The 17,807-nt window shown below is 40.1% G+C and overlaps 1 protein-coding gene across 5 annotated transcripts in view; it reads right to left on the bottom strand.

Moving 5' to 3' along the window:
• Positions 1-790: 790 nt before the first annotated feature.
• Positions 791-17,807, bottom strand: part of Adamts12 (ADAM metallopeptidase with thrombospondin type 1 motif 12) — a 326,379-nt gene continuing 309,362 nt past the window's right edge. For all 5 annotated transcript variants that reach the window (XM_004848653.3, XM_021261519.2, XM_021261518.2 and 2 more), the window contains 2 exons: positions 15,930-16,089; positions 791-4,932 (listed from right to left, as the gene is read on the bottom strand). In XM_004848653.3, the coding sequence (XP_004848710.2) occupies positions 4,694-4,932; positions 15,930-16,089 (399 nt within the window). In that variant the 3' untranslated portion in view covers positions 791-4,693. The remainder of the gene's footprint in view (positions 4,933-15,929; positions 16,090-17,807) is intronic.

The following is a 17,807-nucleotide window of genomic DNA, read 5'->3' on the forward strand; positions in this document are numbered from 1 at the left end:
AAAAACCTAGAATGTTCCAGGTATTTAAAAACATCTCTTGGGGAACAAAATTGTGCTGGACAGAGAGCTAATTTCTAGTGGATCATGAGTAACATATAGCAGAAGAGGACTGCCTCAGTCTTTCTGGCATGGCCAGGATAGGCTTGCCAAGGAAAGTAACATTTGACCTGAATTTTGTAGGATAAGAGTTACCTATCGGTCATAGGATAATTTTAAAGCTACATTAGGGAGATATTCATGGGTCTCTGTGGTGCCTTCTTTGACTCAAAACAGATTTCCTACCACCCCCCACTCATTCTCATTCTAAGAATTTCCTATAGGACCTAGCTAGCTCTTCCTTACCTCAATGGCTTTATTTATTCATATGCTGCAAATTCTCCTTTGGCTAGTTAAACTTAACTGAACACTATCTTGGAAAAAAGATTGGATTCCCAAAGCAAATTCCTCTAGAGGTGAGTTATTTTCTCTTAATAATTTTCTGCACTTAGAATAGGTTATGCTATGAACTACATATCTGAACAGATAGAATTTAGTATGGGGCAATTTTAGGTTTCATTTCTGATTATCATAGGGGGATAATGTCAGTTGTTGCACAATCATGAGAAGAGACTTAAATTCTACCTTACCTTGGATGTGACTCATTGGTAATGTACTTGGCTGGGGATAGGGAAGCAATGAATATGGAAGGAGTGTGGGAAGAAAAAATTGCATCTTCCAGCAGGTTGTTAAACTCCATTGGTAGGTGGAAGAAGTTTCACAGTGGTATAAATGAATCACATGGAAACATCAATGAGTTTGGCCATTTATTGGTGCCACAAAAAGACAGGTTATTATTACAGTCTGACTTTAAGTAAGGTGGTACCCACCAGCATATCCCTTAAGAACACTGGAGCAGGAGGGGTAGTGAAGCAACACAGAGACATAGAAGGGAAGTAGGTTGGGCCATATGTGTCATACAACCACTTTGGAGAACAATGATAGGTAGAAATGTGCTTTTCTCACCATATTATTTTTAATGACATAACTTAAAATAATAATATACAAAGTAGCAATATAATCAATAAGAGTAGCATTAAGTATGATGGCTAAGATGTAGCACCTGGAAGTTTATATCATGTGGTTTCTCCCTGGAAAGTGAATCACTGTGGATTGAGCACCAGATATGCTGTCCCAGAGCTTCATCTTAAAGTCAGAAAGGAAAAAGCTAACCCCTGCATTCTCCAGGGTAGCTATGTATAACTTTCAGAGTTTAGAGGATTTTAATCAGTTAAATGGGAATTATTGTCTGCAAAAATATAACCCCTCAAACTGCGTCTCAGATAATTGATGAAGGCTGCTCACAACACTCATGGGATCTCTGAAAATGTCATATGGTGGGGGAGGATTGGCTGTCTTAGGAGACTGATGGACCCCATGCTCTTGTTTAAGAAAACCCCTCACAGAACAAAGCATTCCTCCACAAGGAGGTGATTCTTTATACCAGAAAATGATTTTCTAATTTTAAAAACTATTCACTATTAAGTTTCTTAGAATATTGTTTTGTCATACGTATTTTTTGTAATTATGTTTTGACGTTCAAGAATTAAATGAACCCACTACTTTCTAGAGAAGAGACAACTCTACCACTGTGAAAGGTAATGTAAACCAAACCTGGCTTTAGAGCCTTGACATATTTAAGCACCAGGCCCTGTTGCGGCCCTCTCTGGTTCATGATAGATGTGTATCCAGGGTGTCTTGCTATATTTCTCACTTGCCCCTGCAAGGTGGGAAGGAGGAGGATCTGGATGAAGTAACCCAACAATGCTGTTTCATGAACATCAAAGAAATGAAGACACTATCCAAGTTATTGGTTTCAGAGTCTTCAGCTAGTATTGCAAGTAGCAGGATTTGCAGAAACTCTGATGACCCATTGTTGAGTGGTTGACAGTTGCCTCCTATAGCAAGCACCGCTGATGAATGCCTGCACAAATGTCTCACAACACAACTTCAATACAGGAAGTGAATGTCCATAATGCATGATTAGGCCCTTGAGAAACTTGAGAGAGCACAGAACATTTGGCCAGATTCTCCCCATGAGTTTACCATTATAAATGACATGTACTGGGAAATCTGGCCTAGTTCAGTTTGTTGAGGTCAGTAGGAATCCTGGTTTGTTCCTGAGTTTTGCATGCCTGCAGGTCTCTGATAACACGTTTCACTCAATGCTAGTACAGTCTCAGGTTAAATCAATCTGGCTTACTAAATTAATCCCTCTGAAAGCCTACACAGTGCTTCAGAAACAGCCTTTGCAAATTGCCTCATTAGAAAAAATGAGATTCTCCTCAATTCATGCCACTAACCATTTAACTGTGCTCTCTCTGAAACTGTTTTTTTTTCTTCACCAGAGATTGTCATCAGCCAGCACTGTTTATATGGAAAAATAGAAAATACAAGAATGTGTTATAATCTAGAAATAAAATCCTTGACTTAGGCAAACATTTCTACTTTCCTCTCCTCTTTCATGTCCATCTTGAATTTCATCTTAAGCCCAGTGCTTTTATTTTCTACAAGAATTTATCAGAGTAATGTATGGTAATGGCTTGAAAAAAATAAAAAGCATATAATAAAAATGCTGTTCATGGTACGTAAGCAATAGCATTGGCCAGCAACACCATTCCACATTTACAGAGGAGATTTACATGGAGTTTCACATACACTTACCCATTTATGCCACTACTTAATCCTATATGTTTATATCAATTCTGCCACCATCTAGATATTAGCACCATTTGTTAATAGCACCATTCTGCTGAACGGGTAGACAACTAAAGGGAGAGATGGGGCATTGTGCTTCACACTGAAGATTAAGTGTATCTGTATATGAGTCTGAAAATACGCTGTCCATTACATGAAGGCCACATTCCTGCCACCCATCCCCACCAAGGAGTGGTTCAGCTGTCTTCCCTTTGGGATTTATACTCCTTCTCCCACGACCCTGTCTCACTGCATTCATTTGATATGAGGACCTCCTTTAGAAATCAGTTTGTGTGATAATTTGCTTCAAATTTGAGACCATAGTCTACTTTTACTACTGATAGATATACGAATGTCCAGGGTAAGTATTCTAACTTTCTAAATTAAATAAGTGCCTTGTATTCTCCTAACTTGTCAATTTCTCCAAAGTAAATGACATGACCTATATTTTCAATTCTATCTCTGTCTCTGTGTGTGTGTGTCTGAGAACTGAACTCAGAACTCTGCACATGCTATCCATGCACTGTACTACTGAGGAATAGCTCCAGGAGTAAAATACCTTTAAATGTAACTAACGGGAGCACTGAGAAGTAGACAATCTTGAAATCACTTTTTTTGTTTATTGGAGACAGGATGTTACTTTCTAGTCCAGGACAGCCTTGAACTTGCAATCCTCCTGTCTCAGTCTCCTGAATGCTATGATTACAGGCACGCCCCACCGTAACTGATTTTTACCTCACTTTTTAAAATTTTGTCCCCTCTCTTTCTTTAGGCTATAAATCTGTTGGAAGTTCTTGTATGACCTAGTACATTTTACCTGGTGTTTAAGAGTTTAATCCTGAGCTCCATTTTCCACTCTAGAGGAAGTGGCTCTGCTTGTAGCCATCCTTATATATAAGCTGCCTGCCCCAAGATGACAGTGGGGGCTAAGCTCACAGCTCAGGCAAGGACTAGGCAAGAGAGAGAATGTCAGGCTCAAAAACTTATTCTTTTTGAAGGAATAAGTATGTGCCAGGAAAGTGGAAAAGATAAAGGTCCATATTTCTTTTGTTATGCAGGCTAGAAATTGATTTCTGATCACTTGCTTTTTAAGATTTTATATAGAAATTGTCCTTCGGGGTTTTTGAAATGTTTTCTATGTAACTAACCTAGATGCCTTAGACTGTGGCCAATGTCTGCATCCTCTTAGTCTAGACTCTAGAGCAGTAGTGGCAAACCCATGGCACGGCATGTTATTTGTTTTTCTTTTAAGATGAAAGATATAAATGTATAAACTGTTTTTTCTAAACTAACTACAGTACTCAGCTTTAGTTGCAGTGTTGGCACTTTTGCTATAAATAAGTGGGTTTTGGCTGCAGTTTCAGCCCTTGTCTCTAAGGTTTGCTATCACTGCTCTAGAGGTTCAGGCCTTACATATGGAATTTCATGCAAACTAAGGCCCTGTGGAGTCCCGCAGGGACTCAGGTGGTAGAATGCGAGCACGCTCTCTTCCTACCCTTATACATGGAATACGGGGTAAAGAAAGCTGTCCTCTGCCTGGGTGAATTAAATGTATGTTTCTAAAACTCTCCCATGACATTTGAATCAGCAGCTGCCCCAGGAAGGTGGGAAAGGATGCATCATCAAGGTAAATTAAAAAGATTACTTGTTCCCTGGGTAATTAAGGCTCTGTTTCCTGAAACTCTTGAGGTTGTCTGGGAAAAGCCAGATCTCTTTGTTTTTATATTTAAGCAGAAAGAAGACATCATTTCACAGACCTGCCTAATGTGGCACCTTTCCTAGGAGCTGATTCCCCGCTGATGCGGGATTCTCCTGCATATTTCATCTTCTTATCAGGGAGTAGCAAGGATGGCAGTCCCAGGCCTCCTGTGAGGGACAGTTTGGGGCTAGAGGAACACAATGGAGTTTGTTTGGACCTGAAAGATGTAAAGTAAAACTTTTGGTGAAATGACCTTCAGAGCTAAAGCATGTCACAGTCAGCAGGCTGCTGCAGTGGATGGTGAGGGTGGCTTCCTTCTGGACACCATGCTTTGGGGTTTTTGAGCAACTGTTGCTTTCTTTGCCTTTGGGTGTGGATGATGTGTATCTGGGGACATGAAAAACAGCACTGGGCCCTCACAGTGGGCACGGAACATTTCTTCATAGTCTTTAGGGTCTGGCAGAAACTAGCTGACAGCCTGTCCTTGGTGCAAAGTAAATCTGTGGAAGGAGAAAAAAAAATAAATCCAAGGATTAATCTTTGTGGGTGAATGGACACATCTCCTACTAATGTAACACTTCATATGCCTACCAACAAAGGATCCATGGAAGTTCATTAGCAATAGAAATTCAATAAACATTTATTATGTATCAGTCACTGTGCACAATGTTTGCATTAAGCTGATTCACCAGTCATAAATCTTCACCCCTGTGTGGTAGCATTATACATCCGCACCCTGCCCTGGCGGCCTGGTGGGTGGAGAACACTTCTCCACTCCTCAACTTTAGACTTAGTTCTATGACTTGCTTTGAACAATGCGACATTCTCAGCCATGATCCCTTCAGGGCCTTGGAAGGTGCAAGAGGATGTTCTTGCCCGGATGAGGTTTCGTCATCATCATTAAAAAACGTGGTTGGCACAATACTAAGAGGGGAAGAGCAAAACATGAAGCAGACCTAGACCCAAGCTACAACTTACAGCCAAGGCCAACCAAAGCCAGCCTACATCAGCTGGATCTTAGCTGACTTACATATGTTGGGCAAAAAATACATAACTACTTTTAAACCTCTGAGTGTAGGAGTTTTTTTATGCGGTATTTTTATGGCAATAGCTGAATGCAACATTTACACACATCCCTTCATTCAATCTTCATAGCAGTATTAGCAGGAAAATAGTCTTCCCATTTCACAAATGAGAAAAGTTAGGTCTAGAGCAGCTAAGAACCTGTATAATCCTATGCAGCTGGTGAGTGGCATGGGCAGAACTGAATGCAGACTCTGGAGCTAATGTGTCGGTCACACAACTCAGCATTCCAAATAATAAAGCAGTCAGCCAACTAACCCATGCTTCTTGAGCACTGCTGAGCAGAGTGAAGGATATAGATAAATAAATTGTGGTCTCTTGCCCTCCAACAATGTACCATGCAAATGAAGGTATGAGGCATGCATAAATAAGTCCTGTGACTTTATCCAATTGACTACTTGAGTTCTAATCCTGTTCTTTTCAATTTAGCTCTGGGCAAGCATATCCTCTATTTTTTTTTTTTCTGGCCTTACTTTCTTCATACCTAAATCAGAGAATTAGATTACTCAGGGACCATTCTCACACACATTCTCTAAGTGAGGCTCCAAATGCATTGGCCTGAGTACTACTGGTGTAGAAGGAATTAAATGAGGCCCAAATCACAGGGTTCCCCCCCACACTTGGTGCTCTGGTTGCCTTCTTTTTCCCTTTTTGGGAAAAATGTTTTAACCACCCCGAAGAAAAGCACATGCTCAACCAGGTCTCTGCCCTTTAACAAAGGAGTCAGTGAAGGAGAAACTGAAGTGATATCTTCTCAACTCCACACTTGTGATTTTTTGCTTCTTTATGCCTTTTTTAAAAAGAGACATGAGAAAGATTTATTCTAGGTAGATATAGATCACACTCAAGAGTACAGTGAGGGTCTGGAGGAAAGATAGCATCCTTAATACATGGTGCTGGAAAAATTGGGTTTCAACTTGCCAAAGATTAAAACAAGACCTGTATCTCTCATCATGCACCAAAGTAAAATCAAAATGGATTAAATATCTAAATATTAAAAGAAAAACACTAAACCATCTGGAAGAAAGGTTAGGTAGAACTCTTGAAGACACTGGTGTAGGAAAAGATTGCACAAACAAAACCTCAGTTGCACATGAACTAGCACAAACAATCAACAAGTGGGATCTCTTCTTATTAAAAAGCTTCTGCACCGCAAGAGAATCCACCAACAATGTGAAGAGACAACCCACAATGTGGGAAAAAATCTTGCCAGCTATTCCTCAGACAAAGGTCCACTATCTAGAATAAAGAACTTAAAAAAATCAAATTTAAAGACCCAATCCAAAAATGGGCATTTGAAATGAACATACATTTCTCAGACAAAGAAGTAGAAATAGCAAATAAACGTATGAAAAAATGTTCAACATCACTGGTCATTCGAGAGATACAAATGAAAACAACACTGAGATTCCACCTCACCCGAGAAAGAATGGCTGCTATCATAAAATCAACCAATAACAAATGCTGGTGGGGCTGTGGGGAAAGAGGAACACTGCTCCACTGCTGGTGGGAGTGTGGACTGGTGCAATCACTGTGGAAATCAGTATGGAGACACCTCAAAGAACTGGGACTAGGGCCGGGGATTTAGCTCAGTGGTTCCACCGCCTGTCCCACAAGCACAAGGACCCGAGTTCGATCCCTTGTACCAAAAAAAAAATTTTTTTGCCCAGAGATAAATGTAAACATATTGTACACCTAAAATGTACCAATAAAAGAATAAAAAACAAAAAAAGAACTAGGACTAGAGGTCCTGTTTGACTCACATATTTCCTCACTGGCTATCTTCCCAAAAGAATTTAAAAAATCATACTACAGCAAAATATGTGCACCCATGTTCATAGCAGCACGGTTTGTGATAGCTAAAACTTGGAAACAGCCCAAATGGCCGTCAACTGGAGACTGGATAAAGAAAATTTGGGTTTTTTTGTTTTTGTTTTTTATAAAATGGAGTACTACTCAGCCATAAAGAATGAGAAACTAAAGACATTTATAGCTAAATGGATGCACATTGAGGTGATACTCTTAAGTGAAATAAACAGGACAGATATATGTAAATACCAAATAATTTCTATAGTGTGAGAAACTGAAAGTGTAAATAAGGACTAAAAGGTATAATAGATAATGTGAAATAGGAAGAAAAGGGGCAAAGGGGAAGGGGAAGTGGGAGGGGTAGGGGAAAAGAAAGAAGGGAATGGAATCAATATGAGAAAAGGAAAAAATGGAAACAAAGCCTTTGTAGATAGGGAGGGATGGTGGGGTTGAAGGGAGGGCAGGGGAATGGGGGAAAATAAGAACCAAGAGAGACTATGTAAAGGTGCAAATTTCCAGTGATAAATGTCATTATATTGTATACCTAAAATGTACCAATAAAATTAATTTTAAAAAAGAGTAGAGTGGTTAGATAAATGAGGCACTCTATGATCTTTTCTCATTTTCAGAGGTAAAATGCTTTTTTTCCTTTTAAGAACTTATCATTTTCTTGACTGAGCCTTATTTGGGGGAGGAAATGAATGCCATCTATTATCTGTCGGTCTCATTGTGTGCAGAAATTTTAAGAGCATTTAGGGGCAGGTAGCATATAATGAGCCTAGAACTCCAGAGAAACCTCAGTTTTCATTGTTGATTCTTTTCTTCTTCAAGCCTTTTCTTTATGTCTATTATAAAAAATCAGTCTCAGAACGCTCATAGGAAAATTCCTTACGTGATTCGCAGTTTCAGAGACAGTACATGTTCTGAGCAAACATTCCTACTGTGAAAGTCCCTTTGCGGTCTTTGCCTCCCCGGTCTCCACCAGAGCGGTGGGCATTTTCCATGGGGCCTAGCCTGTGCATCATGCTGCTCAGAACACAGTAAGATGCTGGCTTTGGAACAGGGCCAGCATGGAAACTCAGGTGTCATGTGGCTGCCCCAGTTTCTCAGCCAGCCTTTCCTGGAGGCCTCACAGAAGGTATACGTGAGGAGCTCTTTGCTCCACATTCTCCCTGTCATAGCACGATGGCTGCTGCAAGGAAGGAGGAAGAGAGAGGAAATGCCAAGGTCCAGCTTGTATCTCAGCTCTCTCTAAAACTTCTTTTGGGCATGGTGGCTCATATGGGTCCTCTTTGTCTTAATCTCTAACTCTGTACTATTTTACTACTTGATGAAACTTGGTACCTCCTTTCCTCCCACTCCCTTCTCCTTCCTCTCCTCCTTCTTCTTCTTCTCCTTCTCCTCCTGCTCCCCCCCTCCCCTCCCCCTTCCATCTCCTGCTTCTTCTTCTTTGTGATTCTTGGATTTGAACGCAGGGCCTTTTGCATACCAGGCAAGTGTTCTACCAGTGAACTACGTTTCCTGATGTTTTCAAAATTCTTATTTTATTTTGAGACAGGATCTCCTAAGTTTCCCAGGCTGGTGTATAACTTTTGATCCCCCTGTCTCAGCCTTCTGAGCAGCTGGGATTACAGGTGTGTGCCACTGCACCCCACTCCACACTATTCTGAACTGTCCTGTAAATGGTATGTGAGCTTTTTCTGCTAAGGACCAAAGTATGATCCTCTCTCCGAAGGGGTGTCTGTTATTATAAGTAAGCCACCAAAGTTTTTAATCCCACTGTGCGTTGAATTTTGTCCTTTGAAGTTTACATTTTCTCCAATATTGAAGCTCTTAATCCCTTGTGAATGTGACTTGACCTTGAAATATGGTCTTAGCAGATGTGACTATGATGTAAATGAAGATGAAGTCTTTCTGGAGTAGGACGGATGGGTTCTTAAACCCATATGACTGGTGTTGTCTTTGTAAGAAAAGGTAAACATACAGAGGAGAAAGCCATGTTAAGATACAGACACACAGAGAGAAGATGGCCATGGGATAAGGGAGGCAGAGATTGGAACTGTTTGTGAACCAAGAAAAGCTAGAGATTGCTGGTAAATAAAATGCTAGGAGAATGGAGGGTTTAGCTCTAAAATGTTCCCCCACAGGCTCATATGTTCAGAGATGAGGCTTTTGGAATGTGACTGGATCACAAGAGCTCTAATTTTATCAGCGGATTAACCCATTGATAAATTCAAAACCTGGGAGGTATTGAGAAGGAGGGGCCTAGTTAAGGGAGGGTGGGTCACGGGCTTGCCCTGCAGAACTATACTTTGTTTTAGGCTCCTTTGTTTCTTGTTCTCTGATCTCTAGTTCTCTCTCTTTTCCTTGCTTACTAGATGCTATAAGTTAGAAGCTTTCTTTCGTCATGCCTTTCTACCATGATGTCTCTGCCTCATCACAGTCCTAAAAGCAATGGACCCAGCTGCCCTTGGACTGAAACCTCTGAAACAGTGAGTCAAAATAAACCTTTGCTTTCCTTAAGTTTATTTCTAGGTATTTCATCACTGCAACAGAAATCTGAGAGAAATACTGAGATACAGAGAAAAAAGTCTGAACTTGACAACACTTTGATTTTAGGTTTCTGGACCTAAAATTGTGATAGAATAAATTCCTGTTGTTTTAAGCTACCACCCATTTTATGGTCATTTGTTACAGTAACCCTAGGAAAATTAATGTACTCCCTCAGTCATGACAAGTGCTATACCACGACAACCACCATCACCACCACCACAACAGCAACACAGTCCATTAAACATTCACTATGCACTTGATATATATGCTATCATTTGGTCTTTAGAGAAATTTACATATATATATATATATATATATCTCCTTCAAGAAAAGCTAGTAATTAATTTTTGTTGCCTTGATAATTGTTGGTGAGTGGAATTCATTGCTGTTTATATTAATTGCCAGCCAACTGAGTTATTCACCATTTATTCAGTATGAGATTTCAAGATGGAAATATATATATATAATATATATATATATATTTCCTTTTAAAAATTGAGAGTTCCAGAAAGGCTCAGCACTTGGTCTAGCATCACATAGCTGGTATGTAGATGGTGCTGGTAGAATTTTATGCTCTCTTGGTGCCATTAAAGCTTTGGATCCAGGAGAATGAGTCTCTGGTATTTGGGACAGGTGAGATCACATGTATGAGTCCTTCTTGCCCAGAACAGCCTCAGTGGTTTGACACAGGAGCCCCTTTTTTCAGATTATGGCAATACATAAGTGACCAAAAGAGTCTTGACCAAGATTGGCATCACTGCCTGATCTTGGGAACCATGAGGTCAAGTGAACTTCTTTTCAAATGTCCTCTAAGCACAGGGAACATGCTGGGTCTTGGCATCCTACTGTTGGAGAGCAGGGAACCAGCAGGGGGAGTGAATACTGATGGCCTATACTGGTAGTTAGTGTTCCAGATCTATGTTTAGCAGCTCATTTAGACAATGACTGTGAGCCCAACATTATGGTAGAGCTTAATTACACCAGTTCTCCTTACTATTGTAAAACAATGAAGGTTTATTGTTTTCATCAGCCAATTGGATCCCATCCCTGAAGTATACACAATGCTTATAATTAGGGACAACCTGGAAAGGAGATATTAATTTTCCTCTGCCTGTTCAAAATAAATCATACTTGGAAATTTAAAGGGACAGTTTTGCCTGTTTCCTTACTGTTAGCTGTGTCTAGGTTGAGAGGATAATATTTTGCTCATGAAAGAAAGTTGAAAAATACTCTCATTGTTAGTAAATGCAGTTCTCATAAGATTTAGAGCTCCTTGAGACCAGGAACTATATGTTACTCATAACAGCTTCAGCTTTGAACATTTTCCTAAGACATATCTTGTAATCAATAATGTTTGCTGATTAAAAGAGTAAATAAAATCTTATTAATATAGGCAGATATTCTTCAGTAGAAAATTTATAGACTAAATGTTTTTTCATATCAACATGGTATTTAAGGATGTAAGTACTGTCTATATTTTTTAAAAAATGTTTTTTGAGACAGGGTCTTGCTATGTAGTCCAAGGCCAGGCTTGAACTTGGCAATCCTCATGTCTTAGCCTCCCAAATGCTGGAATTTCCAACTTGACTCTACTTTTCCTAACTTTTATACCGCTCACTTCCTAAATAAGAAAACAAGAATGAAACAACAGAAACCAGAAATGATACACAAAAGACTCTTGCTTTAGTTTTTACCCAGATACTTGGAAAGCATTTTATAAACCTTACTATGGAAAAAATAGTTCTGAATTAGATTTTAAGTTATTAAAAATACAGATGGTACCTAAAAGAAATAAAATGGCTTGTAGGGAAACAAGCCTTATATGAATCCATACCCAATCTTACATGATAGATATAGAGGTATGTTTTTTATAATGACTGGCTAACAAGAATCTTGGCTTTGAATAGTTTATTTTCACAGCATTTTAGGGGGTATGGGCTCAGGGTGGGTGATTGGCTCCTTAAATCAAAGAATTTCTTGTAACTGTTCTTTCATGTTGCTTCTTTGTGAGTAAGCATGATTCTCCCTTCAAAAAAAGCTAGCAATTAACTTTTGTTGCCCTGGTAATTGTTGGTGAGTGGAATTCATTGCTATTTATATTAATTGCTAGCTAACTGTTATTCACCATCTATTCAGTATGAGATTTCAAGATGAAAAATACCATATACACATTTAACCCAGGTTTTGTTTTGGTTTTTTTCCCAGAGATAGAACTCAGGACCTTGCGCTTTTGAGGCAGGTGTGGTGCCACTGAGCTAAATCCCTGGCCCAACCCAGTTTTGATGATTGAAGATTACATTGTCCAGCAATAAGACAGTTAAAGACAATCTATATAAAATTAAAAATAACATCAACAGTTCATAACACCAGAATGATCAAACAAGACTGGGTGATTGCTTTAATTATATAAAAATACAACATAGAAGGAATTTCAAAGCCTCAATATTTGAAAAACAAGGTGTCATAGGAGATGAGATGAAACTAAAGAAAGGGGGCCTCAAAATGCCCCTTGGGGCTGTCCTGTAACTTTTAGTATGTTGTGAGCACTCCTGGCTCCACCTACTGTACTGTATGTCAGCAGTACTGGTTTCCCCTCCTCCTGCTCCCAGGTGTCACAAAAATGTCTCTAAACATTGCTCCTTGCAGTATCCCTTGGATTACAGACCTGTCTGGCTGCTAAAAGCACTGCAGTCAGGGAAGGAGCCTCAGTTCTTCTGTTCCACATGTGTCCAAGCTCACAGCTCAGTTGCCGGACAGCATTAGCGTGTGCAGCCAGCAAGGAAATTTAGAGCAGGGAAGGGCCCAGCCTTTGCTGGAGAAGTCTGGTGATTTCTAAATATCTTCTGGGTACTTCTATTGTGATGGTTTCTAAATTCTCTGGATTTTAAAAAATATATATATTTTATGCCTCACATGGATTTTTTAAAATAAAATTTTATGCTTTACATAAAAAAATGGCCCCTTGGTCTACAACACAGTGCTTCTCTAATTTTAATGGGCACTGAAGTCACTAAGGGATCTCATGTAAATATAGGTTCTGATTTGGTAGGTCTAAGAGCTGAGATCTGGCATTTCTAGCACACTCCTAGTAGATGCCAATTCATCTGGTCTTGGGTAGCAAGAGTCTGGAAGACTAAACATCAATAGCACTTCTGAAAATGAGTCTTAGTGGGTTCTCCTGGTATATGAAGGACATGAAAGCTACCCTCAAATGCAAAGGATAGTTGGAAAGAAGCTATCTATGATAATCATATCTTAAGCATTTCCCTCTTGGTGCATTTCAGTCGGGATTTCCAACCATGATCTCTCCTGACTTCTGAAACTGTATAAGAAACCAATTACTGAACACTTACCTAGATGATTGACAGGCTCCTCAGCAAACATGCCCTAGATGGTGTTAGTTACTTTCTCCCATCTTCAAACCCACCCTGGGCTCTTTTCTCAGTGCATGGCAGCCTCATATCAGCAGCCCAACTCAGAGATATGGACATTGGTTTTCTTCTCCTTTTCTCTGGCACAAAGTCCTGTCCAGTAGCTTCTGAATCTGCCTGCTTCTCTATCTCTCTCTCTCTGCACTTCTACTGCCCTACTTCATGCCATGTACTTCTTTTGCATGTAGTACAGCTCCTGTCTCCTAACTGCTCTATCCTCAGACTTGTAGCCAGAATGACTTTCTTATCTTCTCTCCTGCTTGAGGTACTTCCATGGCTCCTTTTTGCTCTCAGTATAATGTTCAAATTCATCCACATGCTTTACAAACATCTTTACCCTCTAACCCTGGCTCTAACTCTCTCTCCAATGCTATCATTTTCTAACTCCCCTTGAGCTTTGTACTTGAGTTAGATTTATCTGCCATGCCACCATCTTGTCATCTTTCTGGCTATTCTGGAAGCTGAAAACTCCTCCTAGAACCTCTTGACAGACCTTGTTCTCCCCAAATACTCGCATATCCCATTCCTTTTCTTTCCTCTCTTCTCATAGGGCCTATCACCACTTTGCGCTTTTGTTTCTTCTTTGAAATTGTGTTTAGAATGCAGTAAGTGCTCAACGATTATTTGCTGAATAAATGCATAATTTGGAAATAAACAATCCTAGGAAAATGTTCTTGGGATTAATTCTAAGAGGAGTTTCTGTCGGATGCCTTAGAACTTGGAAGGAGGCAAGCACACATTTTATTCTCATCTTTAAGATACTTGTGTGTGTGTGTGTGTGTGTGTGTGTGTGTGTGTATTTGGCAGTACTAGGGACTGAATCCAGGTCCATCACACTGAGCTACATACTGCCTCCCTTTTTTGAGACAGGCTCTTGCTAAGTTCCTTAATTGCCCAGGCTGGGCTCAAGTTTGTGATCTTCCTACTTTAGCCTCCCAGAGTGCTGAGATTACAGGTGTGCATCACTATTCCCAGCTTGCTCTAAGAAATCTCTGGAAAAAGATTATCACTTTTACAGAAGCAGTATGACCCTTGCTTGATGTCTCACAGTTGGTTCTTTAATTAGGGGCACCCCAATACTCTAAACCTCAACGACTATACTACATCTTTGCAAGACATTCTTCATTTTGTAAACAATGTAAGTAAGCTATTGAGAACAACTTCTCCTTGCCTGGGAATTTTCTTTCCAGGTTTTAAATTTAATTAGAAATCTTGCAGATCAATGAAGTCAAAGATGTCACTGGAATTAACTTCAGAGTTCATGGTCAAACCTACTCATTTATGGATAAGGAACCTTCAGTCTATTTAGATGAAGTAACTTGCCTAGGGGAAATAGCTGATGAGCCATTTGTCTTTTTAAGTGCACTTGTGCATTAAAATATTCACAACTCTGTGAGTCTTATGTTATTATTTCCTTTATACTCAAAAAGAAATTGAGTCTCAGCTAAACAACTTGACAAGGTCACACAGATAGAGAGTAGCTGCTCTGGGGTGCAGATCGATTGCTGGCCTTTCCAAAGCTGGATTCTTTCCACCTCTGAGGAAGTATGACTCTTGAAGAGTGAAAAGGAGATCTGGGTTTGAATTCTGGTTCTGATGTCACTCTACTGTGAATCGTAAATGCCACTTAACTGCTTCAGTTTACCTTTTAAAACACAGTGACTAAGGTAGTCACAAAATATGTCAAAAACTGAGATATTTCGGTGGTGCTGTCTAGAACTCAGGGCCTTATGCACAGCAGGGAAACATTTTCTCCCACTGGGCAACATCTGCAGCCCTAATTAGGACAATTTTGAAAGTGGAAATTGAATGTAACAGAGAACACTGCCTTTTCATTGGATTCCTTTTGTTTATTTTCAGGTGCCTCCTCCTCACCCAACTAACTCTCAGCTTCTTTGTTAGCCTCTAATACCCAGGTACCCTGGGAGGACATCCCACAACCTATAGAAGTTCCTTTATCTCTTCAATAGAGCTTAAATGTCTGCAAATTCACTGCCCCTGGGGAAACCTTTGGCCTATAGCTGAAGTGTATGACTGTGAAAGTCCAGCTCACTGGCTCAGATGCAGACAAGTTGTAGGTATAACGTACACACTGCAGCTCCCTTGCAAACCAGGCTGAGGCTGGGACTTCAGATGGCTGACAGGACACCCTGCCTGTGCTTCTGTCTTTTGTCTTGCTTCTCTCACACCCTTAAGGATCTTCCTAGGGAACATTTCTTTAATGAATCTCTTGTACACTTTCACCTACAGCCTACTTCTGTGGAACCTGACCTGAGACAGTGGAACTAGATGTATAGAGGAGACCATCCCACACTCGGTGGATTTCTGAGGAAGGCTGGAACATCCCTCAAACATCAGAGAAAAACAAGCAATTCTCATCTGTGGGGGTTAACATCAGTGTAAACATGCTCTGAGATAGGAAAAAAGATGAGATAAGTCCTCAAGGAATTAAAGACAAATCTCACCAAATCAGAAAGCTTATCCTCACACTTGCTGGCTATCCTCTTCAGCACTAAGACTCTCTGTTAAGCAATGGGGACATAAAGCTATCCACAAGTCAAGTCATGCAGAATGACTTATTTGCACAAAGCTGTTCCTCCTTGAGCAACCCATTCACTCACCAGCGCTCTTCTTGCAGGCTTGCTGGTTGCAGTTTTGGAATTCTAGAGGTCTGGGTTCATGATCACACAGGCAGTGATCTTGGTCTTCAGCTGTATTGTTCTCCGAGGGGACACAACGGACAGTCCTCTTCTGAAGTCCACCTCCACAGGACATGGTGCACTGAAAGAGAGGGACACACAGAGAGTTGGAGTTATCACCCAGGATCACCAGGGGAACATTAGCAAAGCACCTCTAACCCCACCATAGTCAATTATGGGAAAGCCTGCATTACTGAGAATCTTTTTGAAAAAAATGATAGAATAAATAAAAGGTAATAATCTAGAGATGTTAATGTAAGAATATTCCTATACTGTATTATAGATTGTTGCATTGAATTCAGCTTGGTTTACCACTGGGATCGCTGAAAAATGTGCTCTTCCTTCCCATATTTGAGAAAGGCCAGTTGCTCCCACCACATGGCTACAGCATTGGTATCTAAGCATCTACGATAGTACCATGGAGCACTGCCCACTCAGAAACAGGTGATTGTTCCAGGGGATGGTCGCTGAATAAAGCTTGGCCAGTCAGTCATTTTCTTGGGAATTTGGAATTAAGATGCAGCAAGAAATTCCATGAGGGTGAACTATGCAAAGTACAGTACAGTTAGTGGCCACACTTCCTGTCAATTAGGAGGAGAAAAAACAGATGGGAGAAAATATTAGTGGAATTAAACATATGCTTAGAGTGGAACAGGATGAGAGATGGACTACTTGTAGGCATACACTCTCAGTTCTAGTTAAAACTCCCAACCCAAACATTTATTTTCTTTTGTATTAAATTCTTTTATTGGTACATTGTAGGTATACAACACTATTACATTTCTCATTGAGAACTGTACCTTTATATAATGCATCTTGGTTCTTATTTTGTCCCCATTCCTAGCCCTCCCTTCACCCCCTCCACCCTTCCCTATTTACAAAGACTTTATTTCCATTTTTTCCATTTCTCATCATTTTTTTCCTTACCCTTCTTTCCTTTCCCCTACCCCTTTGGACCTTTTCTTCCTATTTTACATTATCGATTATTCATTCTAATCATTGGTACATTTTAGGTATACAATATAATGACATTCATCATTGGAAATTTGCACCTTTACATAGTCTCTCTTGGTTCTTATTTTTCACCCTTGCCCAGCCCTCCCTTCAACCCCTCCAGTCCTCCCTATTTACAAAGATTTTGTTCCTATTTTTCCATTTTCTCATATTAATCCCATTCCCTTCTATCCTTTCCCCTAGCCCTCCCACTTCCTTCCCCTTTGCCCCTTTTCTTCCTATTTCACATTACCTATTATACATTTAGTCCTTATTTACACTTTCAGCCAAAAATTCATTTTTGCATCATAAATATATGGAGCAAAACATATGGAGAATGGTTGAAATGCAAGCAAAAAATTTGGTGCTCTCCAATTTCTCTGAACTAGTTTTGATTTGGGGATGGTGATCAGATGTGGGTAAAAGGAATGGAGCTTCTAGGGAAGCTGAGAGTAGGGTCAGCAAAAGAAATGGGAGAGGAAGACCATGGTGGAGTGCAGAAATAATTTGGGATAGAGGTAGAAACAGAGTTGCATATAGAGATCAAGGAAGGAGGAGGGCAGCAGCGTTCTTTGGGATTGGGGTAGCTGGATCATAAGTAGTCTCAAGTCACTGGAACACAAGGTTTCACTGTAATGTTATGATCGGCTTCTGCATCAGGGAGGATACTACTCTGGCCTGTGGAAGCAACATTTTTTGTTTGTTTGTTTGTTTGTTTGTTTTGGTCGCAGTACTGGAGAATGAACCCAGGGCCTTCACATCAAGCAATATCTCCAGCACTTTTTATTTTTCACTTTGAGACAAAGT

Source organism: Heterocephalus glaber, unplaced genomic scaffold (assembly GCF_053883595.1).
Source record: "Heterocephalus glaber isolate CG9 unplaced genomic scaffold, H.glaber_assembly_v1.0 deba00001538, whole genome shotgun sequence".
Classification (NCBI taxonomy): domain Eukaryota; kingdom Metazoa; phylum Chordata; class Mammalia; order Rodentia; family Bathyergidae; genus Heterocephalus; species Heterocephalus glaber.